This window comes from Lepus europaeus, chromosome 17 (genome assembly GCF_033115175.1).
Source record: "Lepus europaeus isolate LE1 chromosome 17, mLepTim1.pri, whole genome shotgun sequence".
Classification (NCBI taxonomy): Eukaryota; Metazoa; Chordata; class Mammalia; order Lagomorpha; family Leporidae; genus Lepus; species Lepus europaeus.
In genome coordinates this window covers 26,958,085-26,979,957 of record NC_084843.1, presented here as the reverse complement: position 1 = coordinate 26,979,957, position 21,873 = coordinate 26,958,085, and the positions used below count along the sequence as shown (strand labels likewise).

General features: G+C 57.2%; 2 protein-coding genes across 9 annotated transcripts; one reads left to right on the top strand and one right to left on the bottom strand.

Moving 5' to 3' along the window:
- Positions 1-586: 586 nt before the first annotated feature.
- Positions 587-21,522, top strand: MFSD13A (major facilitator superfamily domain containing 13A). 8 transcript variants are annotated; one of them, XM_062214536.1, is made up of 10 exons: positions 587-636; positions 7,600-7,862; positions 12,981-13,135; positions 14,074-14,317; positions 14,913-14,995; positions 15,467-15,919; positions 16,065-16,188; positions 16,961-17,057; positions 17,903-18,340; positions 19,276-20,088. In XM_062214536.1, the coding sequence occupies exons 4-10, from the start codon at positions 14,150-14,152 to the stop codon at positions 19,536-19,538; spliced, it is 1,626 nt and encodes a 541-aa protein (XP_062070520.1). In that variant the 5' UTR covers positions 587-636; positions 7,600-7,862; positions 12,981-13,135; positions 14,074-14,149; the 3' UTR covers positions 19,539-20,088. The 8 variants fall into 8 exon arrangements, with proteins under 8 accessions (XP_062070520.1, XP_062070522.1, XP_062070525.1 ...); XM_062214538.1 differs by lacking the exon at positions 587-636 and adding an exon at positions 3,185-3,234; XM_062214541.1 differs by lacking the exons at positions 587-636; positions 7,600-7,862 and adding an exon at positions 8,163-8,245 and having other exon boundaries at positions 17,903-18,074; positions 18,147-18,340.
- Positions 4,035-4,688, bottom strand: C17H10orf95 (chromosome 17 C10orf95 homolog). Its single transcript, XM_062215179.1, has one exon. The coding sequence runs from the start codon at positions 4,686-4,688 to the stop codon at positions 4,035-4,037; it is 654 nt and encodes a 217-aa protein (XP_062071163.1).
- Positions 21,523-21,873: the final 351 nt, after the last annotated feature.

The window sequence follows — 21,873 nt, the reverse complement described above, 5'->3', positions numbered from 1 at the left end:
ATGTAGGACCTCTCTCTCTTTCTCTCTCTGCCTCTTCTTTCTCTATGTAGCTGTGACTTTCTAATTAATTAATTAATTAATTAATTTAAAAATGCCTACAGCAGCCAAGGCTGAGCCAGGCTGCAGCCAGAAGCCCAGTACACACTCTGGATCTCTCATGTGGGGGGTAAGGGCCCAACTCCTGGAGCCATCATCTGCTGCCTCCCAGGTGCATATCAGCAGGAAGCTGGATTTGGAAGTGGAGTTGGGACCTGAGCCTAGGCACTCTGGACATGGGATGTGGGCATCCCAATGCTCACCCCCAAACATCTTGATATGGTTTCCAGCCTCCGGGATCTGGCCTCCTCTCTAACCGCATTTGGGATGACTTTGCTCCTCGCCCACAGGATGAAGACGCTCATCCACATGGTTGTTGAACCAGCTTTTCTCCCCTGGCCAAGTCTCTGTAAAACAGCGCCCTCACTCATTACTACTACTTGCCGTTACGTCGTGTATCCGCCTGTCTGCTTGCTGCCAGTCTTCTCTGCGTTACACCTCCAACCTAAGCTCAGGAGGGCAGCGACTTGCTTGGTTTTTCTGGGGTAGCCCCAGCACCTGGAATGCTACCTGGCACACTGGGGGCCTATGTGAATGAAGGTAACTTTTACTCCTTAGGGCTTCTGCACCCATAATACCCCCTGCTCAGATCCCCCCTCCCTTTTCTTTGCACAGGTAGCATCTTTGCATTTTTTGATTTCAGCCTAAATGTCACCTCCTCAGAGAAGCCTTCCCTAATTAACTTATTCTAAATTAAGTTCTGCTCTCCCACTCTCATTTTTCCCTCTCATCCTCTTGTTGCTCTAGTACTGATAACAACTTCCTTCTATGTATTTTCCTTGACCCATCCTCATGTCTTCCCCACTATAATATAAGCTCCATGAGGACAGGGTCTGCAGTGTCTAATTCACTGCAATATTTCCAAGGCCTAGAAAGTTCCTGGAAGGGCCGGTGCCACGGCTCACTAGGCTAATCCTCAGCCTGCGGCACCAGCACCCCGGGTTCTAGTCCCGGTCGGGGCGCCGCATTCTGTCCCAGTTGCTCCTCTTCCAGTCCAGCTCTCTGCTGTGGCCCGGGAAGGCAGTGGAGGATGGCCCAGGTCCTTGGGCCCTGCACCCGCATGGGAGACCAGGAGGAAGCACCTGGCTCCTGGCTTTGGATCAGAGCAGCGCACCGGCCGCAATGTGCCAGCCGTAGCCCCACTTAGGGGGTGAATCAACGGAAAAGGAAGACCTTTCTCTCTGTCTCTCTCTCTCTCACTGTCTAACTCTGCCTGTCGAAAGAAAAAAAAAAAAAAAAAAAAAAGAAAGTTCCTGGAAAACAATGGGCACTCAAGAAATTTGCTGGATGGTCTTTTAAGATCTATTAATGTATGTGAATAGGGGGGGCTCCATCTTCTGTTTTACTCCCCAGATGGCCTCCTAGTGGGGGGGATGCGTCAGGTCAAAACCAGGAGCCAGAAGCCCAGTGCTCCATCTGGGTCTCCCACGTGTGTGCCAGGGGTCCAAGCACTTAGGCCATCTTCCACTGCTTCCCCAAGTGCCTTAGCAGGAGCTAGACTGGAAGCAGAGCAGCCAGGACAGGATCCATTGCTCCAATATGGGATGCCTGTGTCACAAGCAGTTCAATCCATTGTGCCACAATGCTGCCCCAGATGGACTTTTTTAAAACAAATATTTATTTATTTTATTTGAAAGGCAGAGTTGAGAGAGAGAGAGAGAGAGCACTCTTCCATCTGCTAGTTCACTCTCCAAATGTCCGCAATGGCTGAACTAGGCTGATCCAAAGCCAGGAGCCAGGAGCTTCTTCTGGATCTCCCATGTGGGTGCAGGGGCCCAGCTCATAGTTAAAATTAGGTATGTAGGGGCCAGCATTGTGGCTCAACGAGCTAAACTTCTTATCATCTGCTTCCAGTCCAGCTCCTTGCTAATGTGCCTGGGAAGGCAGCAGAAGATGGCAATGGCCCAAGTCCTTGAGCCCCTGCCACCCGTATGGGAGACCTGGATGGAGTTCCTGGCTCCTGGCTTCAGCCTGGCAAGTGGGGGCTGTTGCAGCCATTTGAGGCAGTAAACCAGTGGATGGAAGATCTCCCTCTCTCTGTCACTCTACCTTTTAAGTAAATAGATAAATCTTTTTAAAAACGGGTGTGTGGCTTAACCCTCCAGTAAACTTCTACAATACTGAAAACCTCAGCCTATTAAGAATCAAAAACTATTAGCAAGAGTCAGGAGACAAGAAATGCCATTTATTTTAACTTCCAAGTAAGCTAGTTTATTTACTTTGATGCTTATATATATTCATCTACTTGAAAGACAGAGTCAAAGAGGGAGAGGGAGAGGGAGAGGGAGAGGGAGAGGGAGGGAGGGAGAGAGGGAGAGGGAGAGGGAGAGGGAGAGGGAGAGGGAGAGAGAGAGAGAGAGAGATCTTCATCCTTGGGTTTACTCCTCAAATGCCTGCAACAGCCAAGGCTGGTCGAGGCAAAAACCAGGAGCCTTCATCTGAGTCTCCCAAGTGGCAGGCGGGGCCCAATAACCTGAGCCATCATCGGCTCACTGCCTTCCCAGGATGCATTAGCAAGAAGCTGGTTGGGAAGCAGAGGACCAAGAACCTCACAGGTACTCGATATGTGAGTCCCAGGCATTAACCTGCTGTTCCACAATCTCCACTCCGGATTTTATGCCTTTTTTTTTTTTTTTAAGATTTATGTATTTATTTGAAAGGCAGAGTTACAGAGAGAACAAGATCTTTATCTGCTGGTTCATTCCCCAAATGGCTGCAACAGCTGGGACTGGGCCAGGCAGAAGCCAGGTCTCCCACAAGAGTGCAGGGGTACAAGTATTGGGTCATTTTCCGCTGCTCTCCCAGGCACATTAGCAGGAGCTGGACAGAGTGGGGCAGCCAGGATGTGAACCTGACTGGGATACCAGCATCACAGGCTGTGGCTTAATCCATGGCACCTTCCCCTATGCCTCTTTTACAGATGATTAACTGAGGCTTAGAAAGCCTACGGTTACACGGCAGAAAATGTCAGCCATGCCTGCCACACGTCAGCAGTGGAGCCTGCACCCTGAGACTCCGGGCCACAGGACCAGGGAAGGTTAGAAGAGGACATGGGCCTGCGCCCTGGACGGGAGCCCCCACTCAGCTGGCAGCGGGCACGCGGGCTCCCCAGCCCCCACCTTCGTGTGAGGGAGGGAGGTAAAGGTCCTATTACCCAGGTAGGGAGCCAGACACCCACTGTTAAACAGAAAGCCTACATTTTACTTCATTCACTTCTTTACTTTTTAAAAAATATTTATTTATTTACTCGAAAGTCAGAGTTACACAGAGAGAGGAGAGGCAGAGAGAGAGAGAGAGAGAGAGAGAAAGTCTTCCATCCGCTGGTTCACTCCCCAATTGGCCGCAACGGCCAGAGCTGCGCCGATCCAAAGCCAGGAGCCAGGAGCTTCTTCCGGGTCTCCCACACGGGTGCAGGGGCCCAAGGACTTGGGCCATTTTCTACTGCTATCCCAGGCCATAGCAGAGAGCTGGATCGGAAGAGGAGCAGCCGGGTCTCGAACAGGCGGCCATATGGGATGCTGGCGCTTCAGGCCAGGGCGTTAACCCGCTGCGTCACAGCGTCAGCTCCACTTCTTTACTTTTATTAACAAACTGTGGATATACAGTTGCTCCGCCAGCTTGGTAGAAGGCAAAGAAAGTTGGACCACACGATGGGGCAGGCTTCTTGGGGGAAGAAGGAGGACCTGGGGCACAAAGGGTCCAGGCCCTCCTGTCACTTCATTCCCTTGCTTCCTAAACCCATCTAGAGGGAAAAAGGAACAAAACATCCTCCACCATCCGGGAGGAAGCGCGCGATAAATCAACGGAGTGCAGCTGGGGCTGGCGAGCAGGCAGAGGAAAAGGGGAAAAAAGTAAAGGCACGTGAGGAGGGGATGCAGCCGGCCCGGCTCCTGCGCACAGGTGAGGCCTCCCTGGTGCTCGCCGGCTCCAGGGCGCGCTCAGCTCAGGCCTTTCTTCCTCTTGGAGCGGCCGAGCCGCTGGGCTTCCCCGGCCAGGCCGCTGTCGCCGCTGTCACCGCTGGCCGGCCGGCGCACCACGCGCCTCTCCACGTGGTACTCGGGCTCCGGGACGCGCGGCGCCGCCTGCAGCAGGAACTCGCCGCGGCGGTAGGTGACGCGCACGTCGGTGCGTGGGTACGTGCCGTACACGCGCCGCAGCTCCCGGCGCACGAAGTGGGGCAGCTGGAGGCGCGGGCCCCGCACGCGCTCCACGCGGCCCCAGCGCAGCTCGGCCTGGAGGCTGCCCCCATCGGGCCACGGCTCCCAGGGCTCAGCCGCCGCCGCTGGCCCGGCCGCGGCGGGCGCCTGCAGCGACGGCCCCAGGACGCCGGCGGCGGGTGGCAGCGGCGGGGGCAGGGCTGTGGCGTAGGCGGCAGGGACCACCCACCAGGGCGGCGCGGTGGTGCCGTAGAAGAAGTGGTATTCCCGCGGGGCCGCCCACTCGCCCGCGCCCAGGCTCCGGGGCCGGCTGCAGAAGTTGTGCGCCTGGATGGGGGGCAGCAGCGGCGGGGCGGGCAGGTAGGTGTAGGTGCTCGGCTGCGGCAGTGGCCAGACGCCCTCCCCAGACAGCGGGCTGCACCAGTAGGAGTACATGGCCTGAACCTCACGCGTTGGGCGTTTTTATGGGGGCGGCAGCCTGCGCCAGACCTGTGGCAGAGGGGTGTGTGGGTACTTTTTGCTTAGCACCACCCGTCTCTAGAGCTGGTATCCCGAGGCTGTGGTTCATGGCTCTGCTGAACTTGATCTAAGGCGTTCAGTTGTTCCCCACCTCGAAGCCGGTACCCCAGGCTTCCAGCTGGAAAGGAGAACCCTGGGCCTTTTCAAGCCCTCAGCCCCCACTCACTTGACTCCTTCAGCCTGGAGGAGCTGGTGCCCAGCATGTGGGGGGGTCCCGATGAGGACGCTTCACCACCTTTTAGTTGCGTGACTCCCCTCCATGCACTGCCTCGGCCACGCCTCCCTGTTACCAGGCAGAGGCAAACAGCTCAGCCTGGCCAGGAGCCAGCCAGCCTGTGTGGACACCTGAGTCAGCCTGGAGGCGGGAGCCTGAGCTCATGGATGCTCTCCCCACTGCTTTTTCCCTGCCTCCACCCAAGACCTCTAGCCCTGTAGATGGCTTGGGTCGCGGTAACATTTGAGGGAATCAGGCTGCTGGTGAGCCTCTCACTTGAGTTTCTGTGAGCCCTAGGAAGGAGGTGCTTTACCCTGCAAGGAGCTCTCTGCAACAGTAGTTGTCGCAACGACTGGGCCTCATGTAGGTTAACTTGCCCAGGCTCCCACTGCTGGCTACGGTAAAGGCATTTGGAGGAGTGAACCAGCAGATGGAAGATCTCTCCAGGTCTCCCCCTCCCTCTGTCTCTAACTCTGCCTTTAAAATAAATCTTTAAAAAAAATATATATATATATGTATATATCCCTCAAAACCCAACTACCCTCTGTGCAGGCCTCCTGCACACGCCTGGTGATGTCACGTTACTGCCGACTGGGCCTTTGCAGCATCGTCTGGTTTGGGCCAGTGGCCTAGTGAGGGCAGCTGCTGAGGCTGGTGCCTGATGGAGAAAAGGACTTGGCTAGGGCTTCAGTTTGGAATCCACTTGACACTCCCTACTCCACAGCTCTAAGAGGGAGCCTCACCCTCTGTGCATTCTAAGGACTGGTCCTGGGACACAATGGCCTCTGTTAGGGGAGGCAGAACCATGCTCCTACACCTCCAACCCCCGCCCCCATCAGAGATGACCATGATTTTGGGGCTGGCACTCTAGTGTAACAGGTAACCGCCTGCCATGCCAGCATCCCATATGGGTGCCGGTTTGAGTCCTGGCTGCTCCACTTCAGATCCAGATCCTCACTAATGGCTTGGGAAAGCAGCAGAAGATGACCCAAGCGCACCCACATTGGGAGACTTGGAAGAAGCTCCTGGCTGTTGGCTTCCGTCTGGCCCAGCCCTAGCCATTGTGGCCATTTTGGGGTGTGAACCAGCAAATGGAAGACATGTCTGTCTCTCCCACTCTGCCTTTCAAATAAATAATTTTTTTTAAAAAAAGGTTTATTTATTTGAAAGAGTTACACAGAGAGAGAGAGAGAGACAGAAAGAGGTCTTCTATCTGCTGGTTCACTTCCCAGTTGGCCACTGGAGCTGCACTGATTGGAAGCCAAGAGCCAGGAGCTTCCTCCATGTCTTCCCACGTGGGTGCAGGGGCCCAAGGACTTGGGCCATCTTCTACTGCTTTCCCAGGCCATAGCAGAGAGCTGGATCTGAAGTGGAGCAGCCAGGACTCGAACCAGCAACCATATGGGATGCCAGCACTGCAGGCAGTGGCTTTACCCACTATACCCCAGTGCCGGCCCCGCAAATGAATAAAATCTTAATAAAAGTTCATAATGTCATTACTGGAAGCTTGTGACTGTTATGTGGTAAGGGAAAATTAAGGTGGTAATCAGGCTGCTGATGAGCTGACCTTAAAAAGATTTTCTGGCTATCTAGTGGCCAGTGGGCCTTGAGTGTGGAATGGGGACGAGATAGTTCAGAGGCGTTGAGCAGCTGTTCGGGCTTTGAAGATGGAGGGCTTCATGAGCAAACAGGCAAGAAGTAGATTCCCCCTGGAGCCTCCAGGCAGGGCCACAGCCCTGCCAACCCCTGGATTTTATCATCAAGACCCATTTCAGACTTCAGACCTCCGAACTGTGTGATAATGAATTTGCACGGTTTTAAGTCACTAAGTCTGGTAAGCTGTAATAGCAGCAAATAGGAAACCAATACACCTGCCCGCTCCTGTTTATAAATTGTCCCCTAAAGTCCCAGCACCTGAAAGGTGTCCAAGGATAATCACGGGCCAAGCTCACTCCAGCCTGGAGTTCAGTAATGGGCCTGTGGTCCTGGCCACGTTTGCCACCTGTTTCCACTTGCCTGGGGTATCAGATCACACCTGGGTGTGGAGTGGGGCAGCTGTGGAGCCTGCTCGGGCAGCCCAGGAAGTCTGCATTTTTATTTTGGTCCCTGTGTGCTTGCTGAAGGCATTGGCTGTCTAGGGGGGAAATTTTCAGACAAAATGAGAAAATTAAGGACCAAGCTGGTGTTTTTCAGCATTAGTCCACCCTGATTCCAGTAGCACACCCCTGATTTTTAAGAGTTACACACTTGTTCGTAGTAAAGTAGTCGGGGTCAGGGGGCACTGACTACTCCATTCCCCAGTCTCAGGTCGGGGAGGGGATAGCGAGATCGTCTAACCACTGGTTCACTCCCCAAATGCCTGTAGTGTCTGGGGTTGGGTCCAGGAGCTGGGAACCCAAACCCTGCCTCCCACATGGGTGACAGGGATCCACCTACTCCAGCCATCACCTGCTGCCTCCCAGGTGCACACCAGTAGGGAGCTGGGTGGGAATGGAGTAGCCAGAACTATGGGATGCTTGCTGAGAGGCACAGTTACAGACCCAGACAGGGAGAGACAGGGAGGGAGGTCTTCGATCTGCTGGTCCACTCCCTAAATGGCGGCAATTCTTCCAGGAAGGAGCTGGGCCGGAAGTGCAGCAGCCGGGACACTAACCGGAGCCCATGTGGGAGGCCAGCGCCACAGGCAGATGCTGAGCCTACTACATCACAGCGTCACGGAGTTATTAGTAGGAGGAGGTTGTGCTGCGTGGTTGCGAGTTCAGGGCCTGGTGCCCACCGCTAATCCTTGAAGGACATCTGGGAGCCCAGGCCGTGCCACTGCCCGCTCCGTGTCTGCCTCAACTGTGCATCCAGTCAGAACACTGGCTTGAGGGAAGGTACTGAGTAGTCTTCATTCTCATTACTGAGCAAAGATGTGCAGGAAGGAAGGGGGTGCCCAGGAAAACCTGGATTTGAAGTGCAATGACGTCAAGCCTTCGTGGAGGTGACAGAGCAGGGGAGGGCGGCAGCCATCCGGGCAACCTGCTTCCCATTTGCTAGTGGCCACTTCTCTCTTTTTGGTGCCTAAGGGCAAGCGCCCAAGACAAACATGGCGGCGACAGCCTCAGGCGCGGTCACCTGCCCGAGATGCGCGGAGCCAATCGTGGGGCGGGGGCGGAGGGGGAGGCTAGGGGAGCCTTGGGCACCGTGCGCGCAGGCGCGCTGGCTCGCAGCTGGCTCCTGGCAGCCCTGGAATTAGGCTTCGTCTGCCACGATTGCGGTGAGAGGCTGGCCCGCGGCCGGACTGGGGGCCGATCTGACACGAACGACAAACCCAAGTGGGACGGGAATGCTTTCCGCTTCGGGGTTTTTGGGGTTGTCTGGGGCGGTCCTTGAGGTGATCAGGTTGTGGGTTAGGAGAGTTCTGGGGCCAGGGGTCAGGGTAGACCTCCTGCAGAAGGGCTCTTCCGGGGGGGAAGGGGACGCAATGGGCCAGGTAGCTTCCTGAGGGAGTGGGGTCGCGGGACGCAATGGGGCAGGCCGGATTCATTCATTAATATAATGGCTCTTGACCCAGGTGGTGCAGGAGAACCATTGGGGAGCTTTAAAGTAAAAAAAAACAAAAAAAACAGCATGGGTCTGGGTCCCACTGAGATATTGCGGTTTGAGAGGTCTGGGGTGAAGGCAGGGCCTCGGTTTGGTTGACCAGCTCCTCAGGTGATTTTCGTGAACCACAACTCGTGTTCCAGTGCAGCTGTGGAGCGGGAGCTCCGGGCTTGGGAGGGGCGTGGAGGGAAGCCGCTGGCCGTCGGTGCTGTACTGAGCCCCAGGAGGGGCGAGCGAGGGCCCTTCCCCAGCAGGGTGAAGTGAAGGAGCAGCAGCCGGAGGATGTGCCCTGTAGTATTTGGGATATTTGATAGACAGGCTCCCAAGGCCAGACCCTGCAGTGGGGAGGCTGGGCAGAGGCTGCACTGTGAAACAGGAAGTGCCACAGGTCCGTTGCGTGTCGAGAGGAGGGCATGCGGACATTTGCCTGGGTACTCTGCCTTTCCATTTCAGTTGCCCATCTGATACCCCCGAGGCCCAGCAGGGACAGGCTGTTTTGTTTCGCAGGTGCCGGCATAAGCTGGCAGCTGGTTACTGATACCGCCCAGCCCTGAGCTGGGGTTCCTGACTCGGAATTCTGCCCCGCCCTCTTCAGTCCTGCTCCAGGGCTTCCGAGGCAAGCACTTGGGCTCCTGATGCCTCTCACCCAGGCGCCCAGCCTGTCTGCTGTTAGAGCCGTAGGTTGGCTCGGAAACCAGGGGGCTGCCGTGGTCTCCATGCCTGTCTAGCTCCTTTTCCCCCAGGAGCCCGATGGCGTGCAAGGGGAAGAGTGTGGCCCAGCGCCGGAGGGTGCCTTCCAAGCAGACCCCATTCTGCCCCGTGTCCTCGGGGTAGACTCTTGTGCAGGTTTACAAGGCCTCTGTGTCTGGCCCCGTTCTGCCTCCCTGCTCTGAGCCCTCTTCCCAAGTCGCTTCTGCTTCTTAGCCCAGAGCTGTGCCTGAGGTGGAGGCTTGACAAATGTTGCTCCGTGTTGCGCTCAGTACTCCTCCTTGTGCACCTGTTGCCTTGCCGTCTTCACACGGTTTCCTCAGAGGAGCACACGGGGCTTCCCCAGTTGTCTCCCCCTTTCATGCCCACAGTCGAGCAGAGCCCAGCTAGGGCGGAGGGGTACTGGGGATGGTGATCTGCTACCTGTGTGGTGAAGGCGCCTGGTGGAGGCAGGTGCGGAATCGGGGAGGAGGGTAAGGAAGGCACTTGGATCCTGATGCAGAGGCCTAGGGACAGGAAGAGGAGAGAACGCCTGGTTGGGAGTCCGCGTGACGCTGACCTGGGCCGTGGATGAGTGGATGAGCGCGGTGAAGTGAGAAATGCTATGATTTCTGGTCAAGCCTGTTTTGAATCTTGGCTCTAGCACCTGAGAGCTCTGTGGCTTTGGGTCAGGTGTTTTGACCTTTGGAGCCATGGCTTCTTCCTCTGTGACGTGCAGACGGAGGTGGGAACTGAGCGGCGAGGCTGCACGATGAGGCATAGAAAAGCCAGGTGCGCCCTCCTTGCCTGGCAGGTGGAAAGTAGCTGCGTCTTGGCCATCTCAGATGGAAGGAACGGCGTGCAGCTGGCATTCAAGAAAGAATTTGAGGGAAGGCAGGTGAGAGAGACTAGGATCTTCCAGGCAGCAAAAGGTCTTCATGTCGGGTGCGACAGAGACCACGCTGGTCGTGGGTTTGGCAGTGTGGTCAGTAACTGATCTGAAAAGATCGTCAGACCACATTACAGAGATGTGAGAAAAATAGCTGCTGTTCACTGAGGGTCTGCTCTGCCAGGCACGGTGCTCCCCCCGCCCCGCGGCCGCCGTCCCAGCCCTCTGAGAGGTTGGCACTGACGTCCCCACTTTGTAGGCAAGAGAATGAGGCTCAGAGAGAGGGAGTAGCTGGCTCAAGGCCACCAACAGGACTGGACCAAAGGGGATGGGCTGTGGGGGGCCTCCAGCAGGCTCTCGTGCAAGGTGCCAAGGGGGCGGGGTGGCGCTGGCTGCAGGTTACAGGCAGCCTCACCCAGCTTATGCAACCAGCCCGACGATCCCCCCCCCCCCAATTGTTCTCAGCTGGGGTGGATTCAGCAGGGATGGGGAGGGGAGGGAGAGAGGGAGGGGGAGGGCGAGGGCGAGTGCGAGTGCGGGAGGCTGTTTCCTGGTGGGGGAGTGGAAGCTGCCGCTGAAGTCAGCCTGCATGCTTCTTGGGGCTCCTGGCTCGGTGCTTCTCCTGCTCACTCGCCAGCCACGCGGGTCACCTGGCAGGTGCTGTTGCCTGCTGCATGGGTCTCTGGAGTTCCCAGCCGTCCTGTGACCCTTGCAGAACGCTCCTTGCAGAACGCCTCTTCTGACTCCCTCCTGGGCCCTGTCGTTTTCTCAAATTCCCTTTCCCTGGGGAAGGGGCCTGGTTACCAGGTTATTCTTTGTTCCCACCCTTCCGCTTGGGCTACAAGTGAGCCCAACAAAAAGCCAGTTTCTGAGTTGGTTTCATGTGACAGGCACTGCACACTGGGCTTCTGGACCCTAATCCTTGCTGCACCCTGTAAAGATAGGCATTATTACCCCATTTGATAGATGTGGAAACCAGGGCTTAGGAGGGCTAGGGACTTGCCTGAGCTGACATTCTTAGTAGAAGCGCAGCCGGGATTTGAACCTTGTCTTTCCGATGGCAGAAGTCATACCCTTGACCCTTCCCCACCCTTTGAGGTGGAGGCTGGGGATGTGCGGCAGGGTTGGCCTTCTCCAGCACCAAGGACAGGGCCGGGCATCTTAGGGGGGCTTCACTCCCTTCCGACAAAAGCTCTGGAGTTCAGGGGGTTCTGTGAGGCCCCGGGGGAGGCAGACACTGTGGCCTGGGTTAAGGATCGTGCTGGAGATAGACCGTGTGCTCGACAGCCCCAGAGCCTTTTAGAGGCATCTCATCGAACCCTCATCCTGCACCCTCCCACCTCACCCCCCATTTTGTGACGGTCTGGGAGGCTCAGCTGCTGTCATCCCCAAAGCTTCAGCACTGTATCATCTCATTCATTGCTAATGATGCCCTGATGATGATGCAGGCACAGAGAGGGCAGGCAGATGGCTCCAGATCACACAGGAGGAGGACTTGGGAGACCTCAGTTGTGTCTTTTTCCCATGTCACTTAGAAAAGCTGTGCCCAGGCAGCCAAGGGGAATGCGTGTGCTCATCTCCATCGTGATGGTGTCGCAGGTGCACCTCCCGCTAAAACAGACCAGACTGTGTGCAGTTTATTGTGTATCAATTACACCTCAGGAAGGCTCTGAGCAGAAAAAAAGGAGAGCATTTCCTTCAGGGGCCCAGGAGCCCCCAGGGAGAGGCCATGAGGCCACCCTCCTGCCATGCCGGGATGTCTGGGGCTGGCCCTGAGAGCCTCTGCAGGCTTCCAGGCCACTGTCAGCCCTCCTCTGGTCCCTCCCCTCAGCCAGGCAGGCCTGGCCCTGGTGAGCACAGCCGCGGGGGCCGGGGGGTGCACATGACCATGACCACACCTGTTCTTTCTTAGGCTCTGCTGTCAGTTCTGCCGGGAGCTAGAGCAGTGGCTCTGCCCCGTCTCCCTGAAGACCCAACTTCTGCCCTTGGAAGCCCCAGGGCAAGTTGGGGTAGGAGGCAGGTGCCTCTGCTGGCAGCCAGAGCAAGCTGTGGAAGTGGGGTTGGCTCCTGAAGCCAGGGGGAGATGCACGTGGGGCTGGTGGAGGAAGCAGCAGGAACAAAGACCTGGCCAGAGAGGGAGGCTGGGCCTGTTGGGCTGGGGATGCCTGGCATGCGCGATGGGGTGGGGCAGCCTCCGTACCAGGCACTGGGCACCATGGAGGGTCCTGGGGACAGGACAGATCCTGGGCAGTCCATGTGGGAGTGTGTGCATGGGCCTGGGACAGGCCATGGCAGGCTTGAGCTCCCCGAGGCCCCGCCCCTCAGCTTTCCAAGGCCGTCCTAGCAGATGATCACCAATGGTGGAGTAGGTTTCCTCTGGCACAGTCTGGAGGGTAGAAGTCCCAAGTCTGAGTTCCAGCAGGGCGGGACTCCCGTGGAGGCTGAGGGAAGAGACCTTCCCCGTGCCACCTCTGGCTGTGCTGGCTGCTGGCCTGGGAAGCGCTAGGAGCCACGGTGCTCAGGTTTCTGCTCATTCTCCCTGGGTCCACATCCCCCTCTCCTGCTAAGGACAACATCCTTCAGCCCACCTTGATCCAGGGTGACCTTGGGTCAATTTGTTGATATCTGCCCAGACCCTCCCCTAATATGGTCCCATTCACAGGTCGGGGGTGGGGCGCATAGGACTTGGACATACCATTTAGGGGGACACAGTTCATCTAGCACAGGGAGTTTGCAAGAAGGAAGCCCCCATTGCTTCCCTCTGGGGGCCAGACAAGCACACGTGAGGCATTCATTTTCTGAAAAGAGACGACCCCGTGCTTCTTGCTTAAAGGGCAGTCGCGGACCGGCAGCCTCAGTGTCACCTGTGCACCTGTAGGAGCTGCCGAAGCTCCGCCGCGTCCCCAGACCTCTGCAGTCCCCGGGAGGCTCGTGTGCCCGGCACAGTCTGAGAAGTGCTGCTGGCCATCGTTTGCTTCTGCACCACAGGTCAGTGTGTCTTAGTCCTGCTGTGTGCTGGAGTTCCCTTCCCAGCTGTTGATGTGGCCTGTGTGTGAGTCCTCTGGGGCCGCGTGGAGCTTGCTGAGCCAGCCCGTTTGTGGCGCTCTCGGGCCACAGCCTTCTGCTGTTGATAAAGATGGCTGCCACAAGCGTCTCTGAGCTCGCTCCTTGAGCTGGAACTTCCAGAATTCATGTCTTGTCACTCTTCCTGCAGAGCAGACACTACACTGGGTTTCCCCATCTCCCCGGCAGTGGCTGGGAACTGGATTAGGGAGGTCAAGTGGCAGGAAAGGCTTTGTGGCCAGGTGGGCCTGGGTCTCGAGTGTGACTCTTCTGCTGTGTGGGATTGGCCAGACGAACATCTCAGAGCTTGGGGTTGCACTCCTGCACACTGGTGATGCTGCTGTCAACGTAGTAGGGGCCCTGCTGAGACGGTGACACCGCAGCACCCGTCTACCGAACACTTGCTGTGCGTTCCCTCGCTTACTCCTTAAGTTCCTCCGCAGGGTAGGCCTAATCATTCCCCCTTTTCTTTTACAGAAAAAGAAACTCGGGCGTGGGCATGGGTTCTGTACCTTGCCTCAGGTTACGCTTGAAGTGCCGTGTGCATCCAAGCTCAAGGTTGTCCTGGCCAGACCGTTAAGGTCGTCCAGTGCAGGTGGCAGAAGATTCTGGGCATCCGGCCCTCACCAGGAAGCACAGGCCTTGTTGGACGCCTGCCTTCTCCTCCCACAGGCTTATCAGTTGTCAGTTACTCCCAGCCTCATATCAAGTCCCGCATTGTTCCTGGTGCACTGCCTTGGAGATTCCCAGGCTTTGTTTTATGGACCAGCGCTTTCAGTGGAAGCATTGTAGAAGCGCTTAGAGGGCTGGGTTCCAGCAGAGTTGGCTGTGATCCCTGCTACTAACTGTTCCTTCTCCCTCAGGGACCAGAATGGCAAGACGGCAGGTGGCCACGAGCCCTGCTCAGTGCTCTTGGGGCTGAGGCTGGGGCTGGCAGCCATGGGGCTGCCTCATCCCCAGGCCTGGTTGTTGGGCCTCCCCACGGCAGTGGTCTATGGCTCCCTGGCCCTCTTCACCTCCATCCTGCACAATGTGTTCCTGCTCTACTACGTGGACACCTTTGTTTCCGTGTACAAGATCAACAAAGTGGCCTTCTGGGTCGGAGAGGTAGGCCCATGCTCTGCGGCCATCCCCGGAGGGGGATCTCGAGGGTGCACGGCTGCTGGGCAGATGGCAAGGCTAGGGCCACCCAGTCGGGGCATGGGGCCAGCTGCACAGTCCACCAAGACTCAGCAGGAAGAGCTAGGGAGACCCCTGGTGGGCAGTAGACGGGCTCTCGCGACTGCTGTCTTCTCTTTTCACTGCTCTATATATTCATGCTAGGGGTCTTTACAAAGCTCACAGGAAACACTTATTATTGAAAAACTAGGCGTGGGCTTTATTTATTTATTTATTTTTGCACCAAAATTAATGAATCATTTAATCCACTTTTTTTGTTTTTATAAAGAAGTATTCTTTGGTACAATAGATATTTGCGTAGATTGAAGTATCAGCTGGCTACATGTACTAATGGGCCCTGGGCTGGTAGAAATTTGATGGGGGGCAGCGGCTGATTGAGTGCCTTTTAGCTAAGGAGCTGACCTGAGCTAAGGTTGGCAGGCAGGCAGGGGCCCGCTCTGAGGGGTGGTGAGCAGCCTGGGCGGGGGGAAGCCCTGGAGAGGAAGCCGCCTGGAGCCCACCGCGCCATCTCCCCCCGCCGCAGACGGTGTTTCTGCTCTGGAACAGCCTCAACGACCCCCTCTTCGGCTGGCTCAGTGACCGCAAGTTCCTCAGCTCCCAGCCCGGGTTTGTGTCTTGGGGACAGCTCCTCACTGGTGCAGTTCCGCCCCACTGCTGGAAACCCCCTGCCTGTGTTTAGGGTGGGGAGAAGGTCCTTCCTGGGTCCAGGCTGGTGAGCTGGCCTCGACTAACCCTCGCCTGGCTCGTGGCGGGCACACATTGCCCCTGCTCGGCTTATCTGGCTGCTCAGGCCTCCGCACTGTGAATGCCCTCTGCTGCTTCCGGCAGGCCCCGTCTGCTTGGGGCCTTCTGCTTGGGCTGTCACTGCCCCCGACCCTGATAGGCTGTGTGGGGGGGGGGCAGGTAGAGGAGAATGGACCCTATGTTGAGCTGTGCTTCCTAGGTCGGAGTGCAATAGGGCCACCCTGGTGGAAGCCCCACACTCTGGGCTTCTGCCTCCCATCTGAGGCCTGGGCAGGGTCCCTGGGGGGCCAGAGCTGAGGGGGCATCTCCCAACAGCCCTCCTCTCCCTGGCAGGTCAGGCACTGGGCTCTCCTCGAGGGCCGTGGTGCTGGCCCGGGTTCGGGCGCTGGGCTGGCACGGGCCGCTGCTGGCGCTGTCCTTCCTGGCATTCTGGGTGCACTGGGCCCCAGCCGGCCTGCAGTTCTTGCTGTGCCTGTGCCTCTATGACGGCTTCCTGACGCTCGTGGACCTGCACCATCACGCCTTGCTGGCTGACCTGGCCCTGTCGGCCCACGACCGCACCCACCTCAACTTCTACTGCTCCCTCTTCAGCGCGGCTGGCTCCCTCTCTGTCTTCGCCTCCTACCCCTTCTGGAACAAGGAGGACTTCTCCTCCTTCCGTGCCTTCTGTGTGGCACTGGCTGCCGGCTCTGGGCTGGGCTTTCTAGGGGCCACACGACTGCTGAGGCGGCGGGTCGAAGTGGCCAGAAGGGAGCCAGGGTGCTCAGCCCTGGCTGTGGACGGCGGGTGAGTGCCACCCTGGCTCTCCAGGCTCCCTCGGCACTCCCCCGAGGCTGACTTTCCCCAGTGCCCTGGCTGATGTGCGGCCGCATGGGGGCGGGGTGGGGGGGCGGGGTGGCCTGGCTGGTCTCACCTCCCTTCTGCCCTGTAGCCAGTGTGAAGAGGAGCTGCTGGTGGGCGCTGAAGAAGCGGGCAGCATCACCTTGGGCCAGTACCTCCGGCAGCTGGCACGCCACCAAAACTTCCTGTGGTTCGTGGGCATGGACCTGGTGCAGGTATGAGGAGCAGGCCCCTGCCCCCGTGCTGGGCTGGGCCTCACTCCTCGGGAGCTGGCAACTTAGTTCTGGGCCTGATTGCCTGGCAGCAGGAACACAGCAGCCTGGGTCCTTAGGAGGCCTGCATCCGAGCCCCAGAGGAGCTCCTCACTCCCTGTGTGTGCTCAGGCAGGTCTCGACCCCCTGGGCAGCCTTGTCCTCACCTGTAAAGTGGAGATGTGAGAGAGGTGTCCCCTCTGGGGGCTTGGCGACAGTCTTCTTACAAACTAAGTGTCACACCTAAAACATACGTACTTAGAGGAGCCAGATTTAGAAACAAGTTGTATTCGTGTTATGAAAACTTGTTTTCCTAAGGTGTTTTCAGTTAAGAAGATAAAAACTTGGGACTGGAACAATGACTATTATTCATCCTGGCTTCCAGGTCCTGGGAGGCAGGAGTGATGACTCAGCTAACTGGGCCCCTCCCACCCACGTGGGAGACCGGGGTTGAGTTCCTGGTTTCTGGCCCAGCCCTGGCCTCGGCTGGCATTTGGGGAGTGAATCAGGGGATGGTAGATCGGTCTCTCAAATTAGGGAAAATAAAAAAATACTTTTTAAAGCTAGTTAAGCAGCAGGAAGGCAGTTTTAGTTTTTGTTCTGGCCTGTTCCATGCTTCGGACCTTGGGGTCACGGCCCGCTCTGCCTCCTGCTGCCGTGAGGGACCGGGCCCGCGCTCCCCAGCTGGCTTCCGGCCCTGCCGTGGGCCCTACTCACTGCCCGCGTGGGGTTGCAGGTCTTCCACTGCCACTTCAACAGCAACTTCTTCCCCCTCTTCCTGGAGCATCTGTTGTCGGACCAAATCTCCCTCTCCACCGGCTCCTTCCTGTTGGGTGAGTGGGTGTCTCGGGCAGGCTGGGGGGACAGAGGCTGCACCCTGGAGCCCCTCGGCCAGCTGGAGGCATGTCCACCTCTCAGGCGGGGGCCCAGGTGGTGGAGGGCAGGCACGAGTCGGCCACGGGGGTCTCACTTCCAGCTCCCAGCTTTGTTTTCCCAAGGAAAGGGTGGGAAAATGTCACCGGGTGTGGGGTATCGGGCTGCTCTCTCACGGGTCCTCTTGATGATGGTGCCACCCAGAGGCGAAACTGTGCAGTGCAGCTCAGCAGCAGGGGCGCAGTCCACAGGCCTTGGTGTGAGCCTGGACTCTGCCCCTTTGCCGGGTGGCGTGGGTGTGCTAAGGGCTATTGAATCTCCCTGGGCTCCCTGGCTCAGCTGTAAAGCAAGGATAATGGCTGTACAGTTGCTCTCCAAATCTGCGAGTTCTGCCACCCAACTGCAGACTGAAAGTGTGGCTGGGCCTGCGGTGGGTGCCCCTGTACTGAACGTGTGCAGGCTCCTTCTTGTCATCGTGCCCTAAACAATGCAGGGCCAGGATCGTTCACATAGCATTCACACTGCACCGGGGGTTGGAAGTAAGCTGGAGGTGGCTTAGAGTATATGGGAGCATGTGGCTGGTTCCTCACAAGCACAGTGCCGCCCTGTGGACAGGACCTGAGCAGCCCTGGGTTTTGGTACCCACAGCGGTCCCTGGAAAGGAGGCTGGCTGTACGTACCAGAAGGGTTGTGAACGGGGAGCTCTTTGCACGAAGCCGTTGTTAGTGCTGAATGAATGCGCGATTGGTCACTGTCGCAGCTGTGCAGTGCCCCTGACCACGTGGGGCCCCTCGTCCTTCCCCAGGCATCTCCTATGTCGCTCCCCATCTCAACAACCTCTACTTCCTGCCCCTGTGCCGTCGCTGGGGCGTCTACGCCGTGGTGCGGGGGCTCTTCCTCCTCAAGCTGGGCCTCAGCCTGCTCATGCTGGCGGCGGGCCCGGACCACCCGGGCCTGCTCTGCTTCTTCATCGCCAGGTATGCCCCTGCCCCGCCCGGGCCCTGCACCCCACCCCGCCCTTTCATCCCGCCTGCTCTCCCTACTGGCAGCAACCGCGTCTTCACTGAGGGCACCTGCAAGCTGCTGACCCTGGTGGTCACGGACCTGGTAGACGAGGACCTGGTATTGAACCACCGCAAGCAGGCGGCCTCAGCGCTCCTCTTTGGCATGGTCGCCCTGGTGACCAAACCAGGCCAGACTTTCGCTCCACTCCTGGGCACCTGGCTACTCTGCTTCTATACAGGTGAGGGCCTGGCAAGCCAGGCTGTGGGTGTGGGCTGTCACTGTCCTTGACCCCCCAGAAATGAGTAGTCATTCCTCTATTTAATTATTTTGTTAATTCATTCATTCAATAAATAGGTACAGAATCCTCTGCAGGCTGTGCTCTGGGTGCTAGGGAGAACAATGGTTAAGACGGACAAGGTCTTTGCCTGTAGCCGGGGGTGGGGGGTGGGGGTGGTGGGGAGGAATTGGCCAATAAGTGGCCAAAAAGAAAATGCCAGGCAGCTCTAAGTGCTGTGGTAAAACAGGTGGGGAGATGTGAGACGATGTGACCGAGAAGCTACTTAGTGGTCCCGGAAGGCCGGTCTGAGAAGGTGACCCTCAGAACGTGAACTGAATCTAGGAAAGATCTCAGCTCATCACAGGCAGAGGGAGTGGAAGGAGCAGCATGAGCAAAGACCTGGGGAATCGGGAGGGGTTAGAGAAGAGGCTGGAGAAGCGAGCAGGGCTTTGTGGAGCAAGTCAGGGTTTGGATTTGGATTTTCTTGTGGGGCAGAGAGACGCTGCTGGGAGGGTTCTAAGCAGGGAAGCATGGGGTCTGATTTACATCTTGGGAAGTTCACTTTGGCTGCAGTGTGAACCGATTGTGGGGAGGTGAGGGTGGGAAAGCAGGGAGATCATTGGGAGACTGGCAGAGCCCAGGGAGGCTGGGTCCCGGGTGGTGCCGTGTGTTCTGGAGTTCGGGGAGATGAAGGGTTGGGTGTTGAGGAGTGACGGAATTAACTGGGGCATCGAGGGAGACCTTGGGCTGGCGATGCTATTGGCTGGGAGGCATCAGGAGCTATGCTTTGGGTGTGCGCATGTGACCCTACAATGCTACTCCATGGACTTTGGAGGGCTCTGGGGCTTGGAGGGGAGCAGGGCTGGCCACATGTTTTTTGTGTTCTCTTGTCCTAGGTCATGATCTCTTCCAGCAGCCCCCAATGACCCCAGTGGGGAGTGCCCACCCCTGGCCAGAGCCCCCAGCCCCAGCCCCGGCGCGGGCCCCAGCGCTCCGCCAGGGCTGCTTCTACCTATTGGTGCTGGTGCCCATCACCTGTGCACTGCTGCAGCTCCTCACCTGGTCTCAGTTCACGCTGCACGGGAGACGCCTGCACATGGTCAAGGCCCAGCGCCAGAACCTGGCTCAGGCTCAAAGCTTGGATGTTAAGACGGTGTGAGAGGTGCAGCAAGGCTGCCCTGTGGACAACAGCGCCCACATCCTGGGGCAGGTGCCACTTTTGCCAGCTGCATCCTGCTCCTCTACCATCAGCTACAGGACAGATGGTGGGAGGAGCACCTGGGGCCGAGCCAGGAACGTCACTGAGGGCCAAGAGCCTGCTTGGCCTGGGCAAGGGCTGGGCCCTATATGCTCAGGGGCCTGCTTCTCTTGGGGGGCAGAAAGATGAGGGCTCAGAGGATGGGGCTGCTGGGTGGCACACACAGGGTAACTGTGGGGCCTAGGGCCCTGTCCCGCCGCCTGGGTGGGGCTGGCTGTCCTCGTGGGCTCAGGAACCACTTTTGGTACTGCAGCTGCTCCATTTGCCTAGTCAGGGGAAGCGGACTGTACGTCTCACCCTCGCCCTCCTGCCATTCTTCTGGTGGTTTCTCCGAGGGTTCTTTGCTTCAGCTGTGCTGGAAGGGGCATGTTCTCTGCTACAGGGCTCTCACCCCAGCAGGTCTCTGAAGAGCCGCATCTCATGACAGCCGATTAAAGCCAGTCATTCCTAAGGTGTGTCTGTGTGGTGGCCTGAACAGGAAAGCACTCCGAGAGCATTTTTCTAAATAGGAGTTGGTGGAGGGTCCCCTGTTTCAGTGCCTGGGGGAGCCAGGGAGAAAGATGCAGACTGCTAGCTGCTTGGGCACTGGGAGCAACATGACTGCCAGGCGCCGGTGCGTGCCCTGTGCAACCCTGCTGGTCATGGGAGGCAGGCGAGAGGTTGTCAGGCACAGAAAGTGTCAGTGTTTGGGTTGAGTCCCCAAAACTCTGACTTCCTGGGCCTGGGGTATGACCTGCTCATTGGGATTTTGAAAATCTAGGTGATTTTACCACACAGCTGGCATTGACAACCATTGCTTGAGACATTCGGGACAGATAATTCTGTTGTGGACGCATAGTGGTGGCCTCCCCTTCACAGTTGTGACAACCAAGCATGTCTCTAGACACTGCCAATTGTGTCTTGGGGGGTGAAATTACCCTATTTGGAAATCATTGCTCTAGGCTGATGGCTTTTTTTTTTTAAATGCAGAGCGTGAGCCAGATAAGAGTTCCCATCTCCTGGCTCACTTCCCAGTTGCCTGCAGTGGCTGGGATTGGAGCAGGGAGCCAGGATCACAATCTGGCTCTCACCTGTGGGTTGCAGGTACCCACTGACAGTACCTCAGTCAGCACTGCTGTCTCCCAGGGTCTGCAGTGGCAGGCAGCTGGAGCTGAGAATCAAACCTGGGCACTCTGATGTGTGATCTGCTCGGCAAAATGCCCACCCTTAGGCTTTTGGTTTTTGAGGGTCTGCATAGTGGTTAAAAATGTAGGCTCTAGGGGCAGTTATTTTTGGCATGGTGGGTTACGGTGCCACTTAGGATGCTGGCATCCCATTTCCGAGTACCTGGGATTGAGTCCTGCTCGGACCTGGCTTCCTGCTAATATGCATCTTTTTTTTTTTTTTTTGACAGGCAGAGTGGATAGAGAGACAGAGAGAAAGGTCTTCCTTTTTGCCGTTGGTTCACCCTCCAATGGCTGCTGCGGCCGGCGCACTGTGCTGATCTGAAGCCAGGAGCCAGGTGCTTCCTCCTGGTCTCCCATGCAGGTGCAGGGCCCAAGGACTTGGGCCATCCTCCACTGCCTTCCCGGGCCATAGAAGAGAGCTGGCCTGGAAGAGGGGCAACGGGGATAGAATCCGGCGTCCCAACCAGGACTAGAACCCGGTGTGCCGGCGCCGCAAGGCGGAGGATTAGCCTGTTAAGCCACGGCACCAGCCAATATGCATCTTGAGAAGTAGCAGAGGATGGCTCAAGTGTTTGAGTCCCTGCCATCCATGTGAGAGACTGAGATGGAGTACCTGGCACTTAGCTATGGCTATCGGGGGCATTTGAGAGTGAACCAGCAGATGGAATCTCTCTCTTATTCTGCCTTTCAAATAAAAATAAAGCAACACACTTTAAAAAGTGTAGCTTCTAAGGCTGTATTGCCTGGGTTAACACTGTAGCTAATAAAGGGGGGAGCCTTTTGAGATATTGCTTGGTCTTCATGGCTCCACCTCTTCATCTGTAAAACTGGCAATGAGAACATTTGGTGGAGGTTATTGGGAAGATTAAATGGGTTAATAGTTGCCAGGCACTGGGCAATTTTCCTCTCAAGTATGGAGTTTCAAATGATTAACCAGAATGTCTAATAATTCTAATAAGCTCCTAAGCGTCTTACAAGTTTTGAGAATTCTGACTGAGGGATGTCCCATCATTCACCCAGTGTCAAGGTCACGCATGGGCTTGAGTGTCCGTGCAGGGGTAGGACCCTCA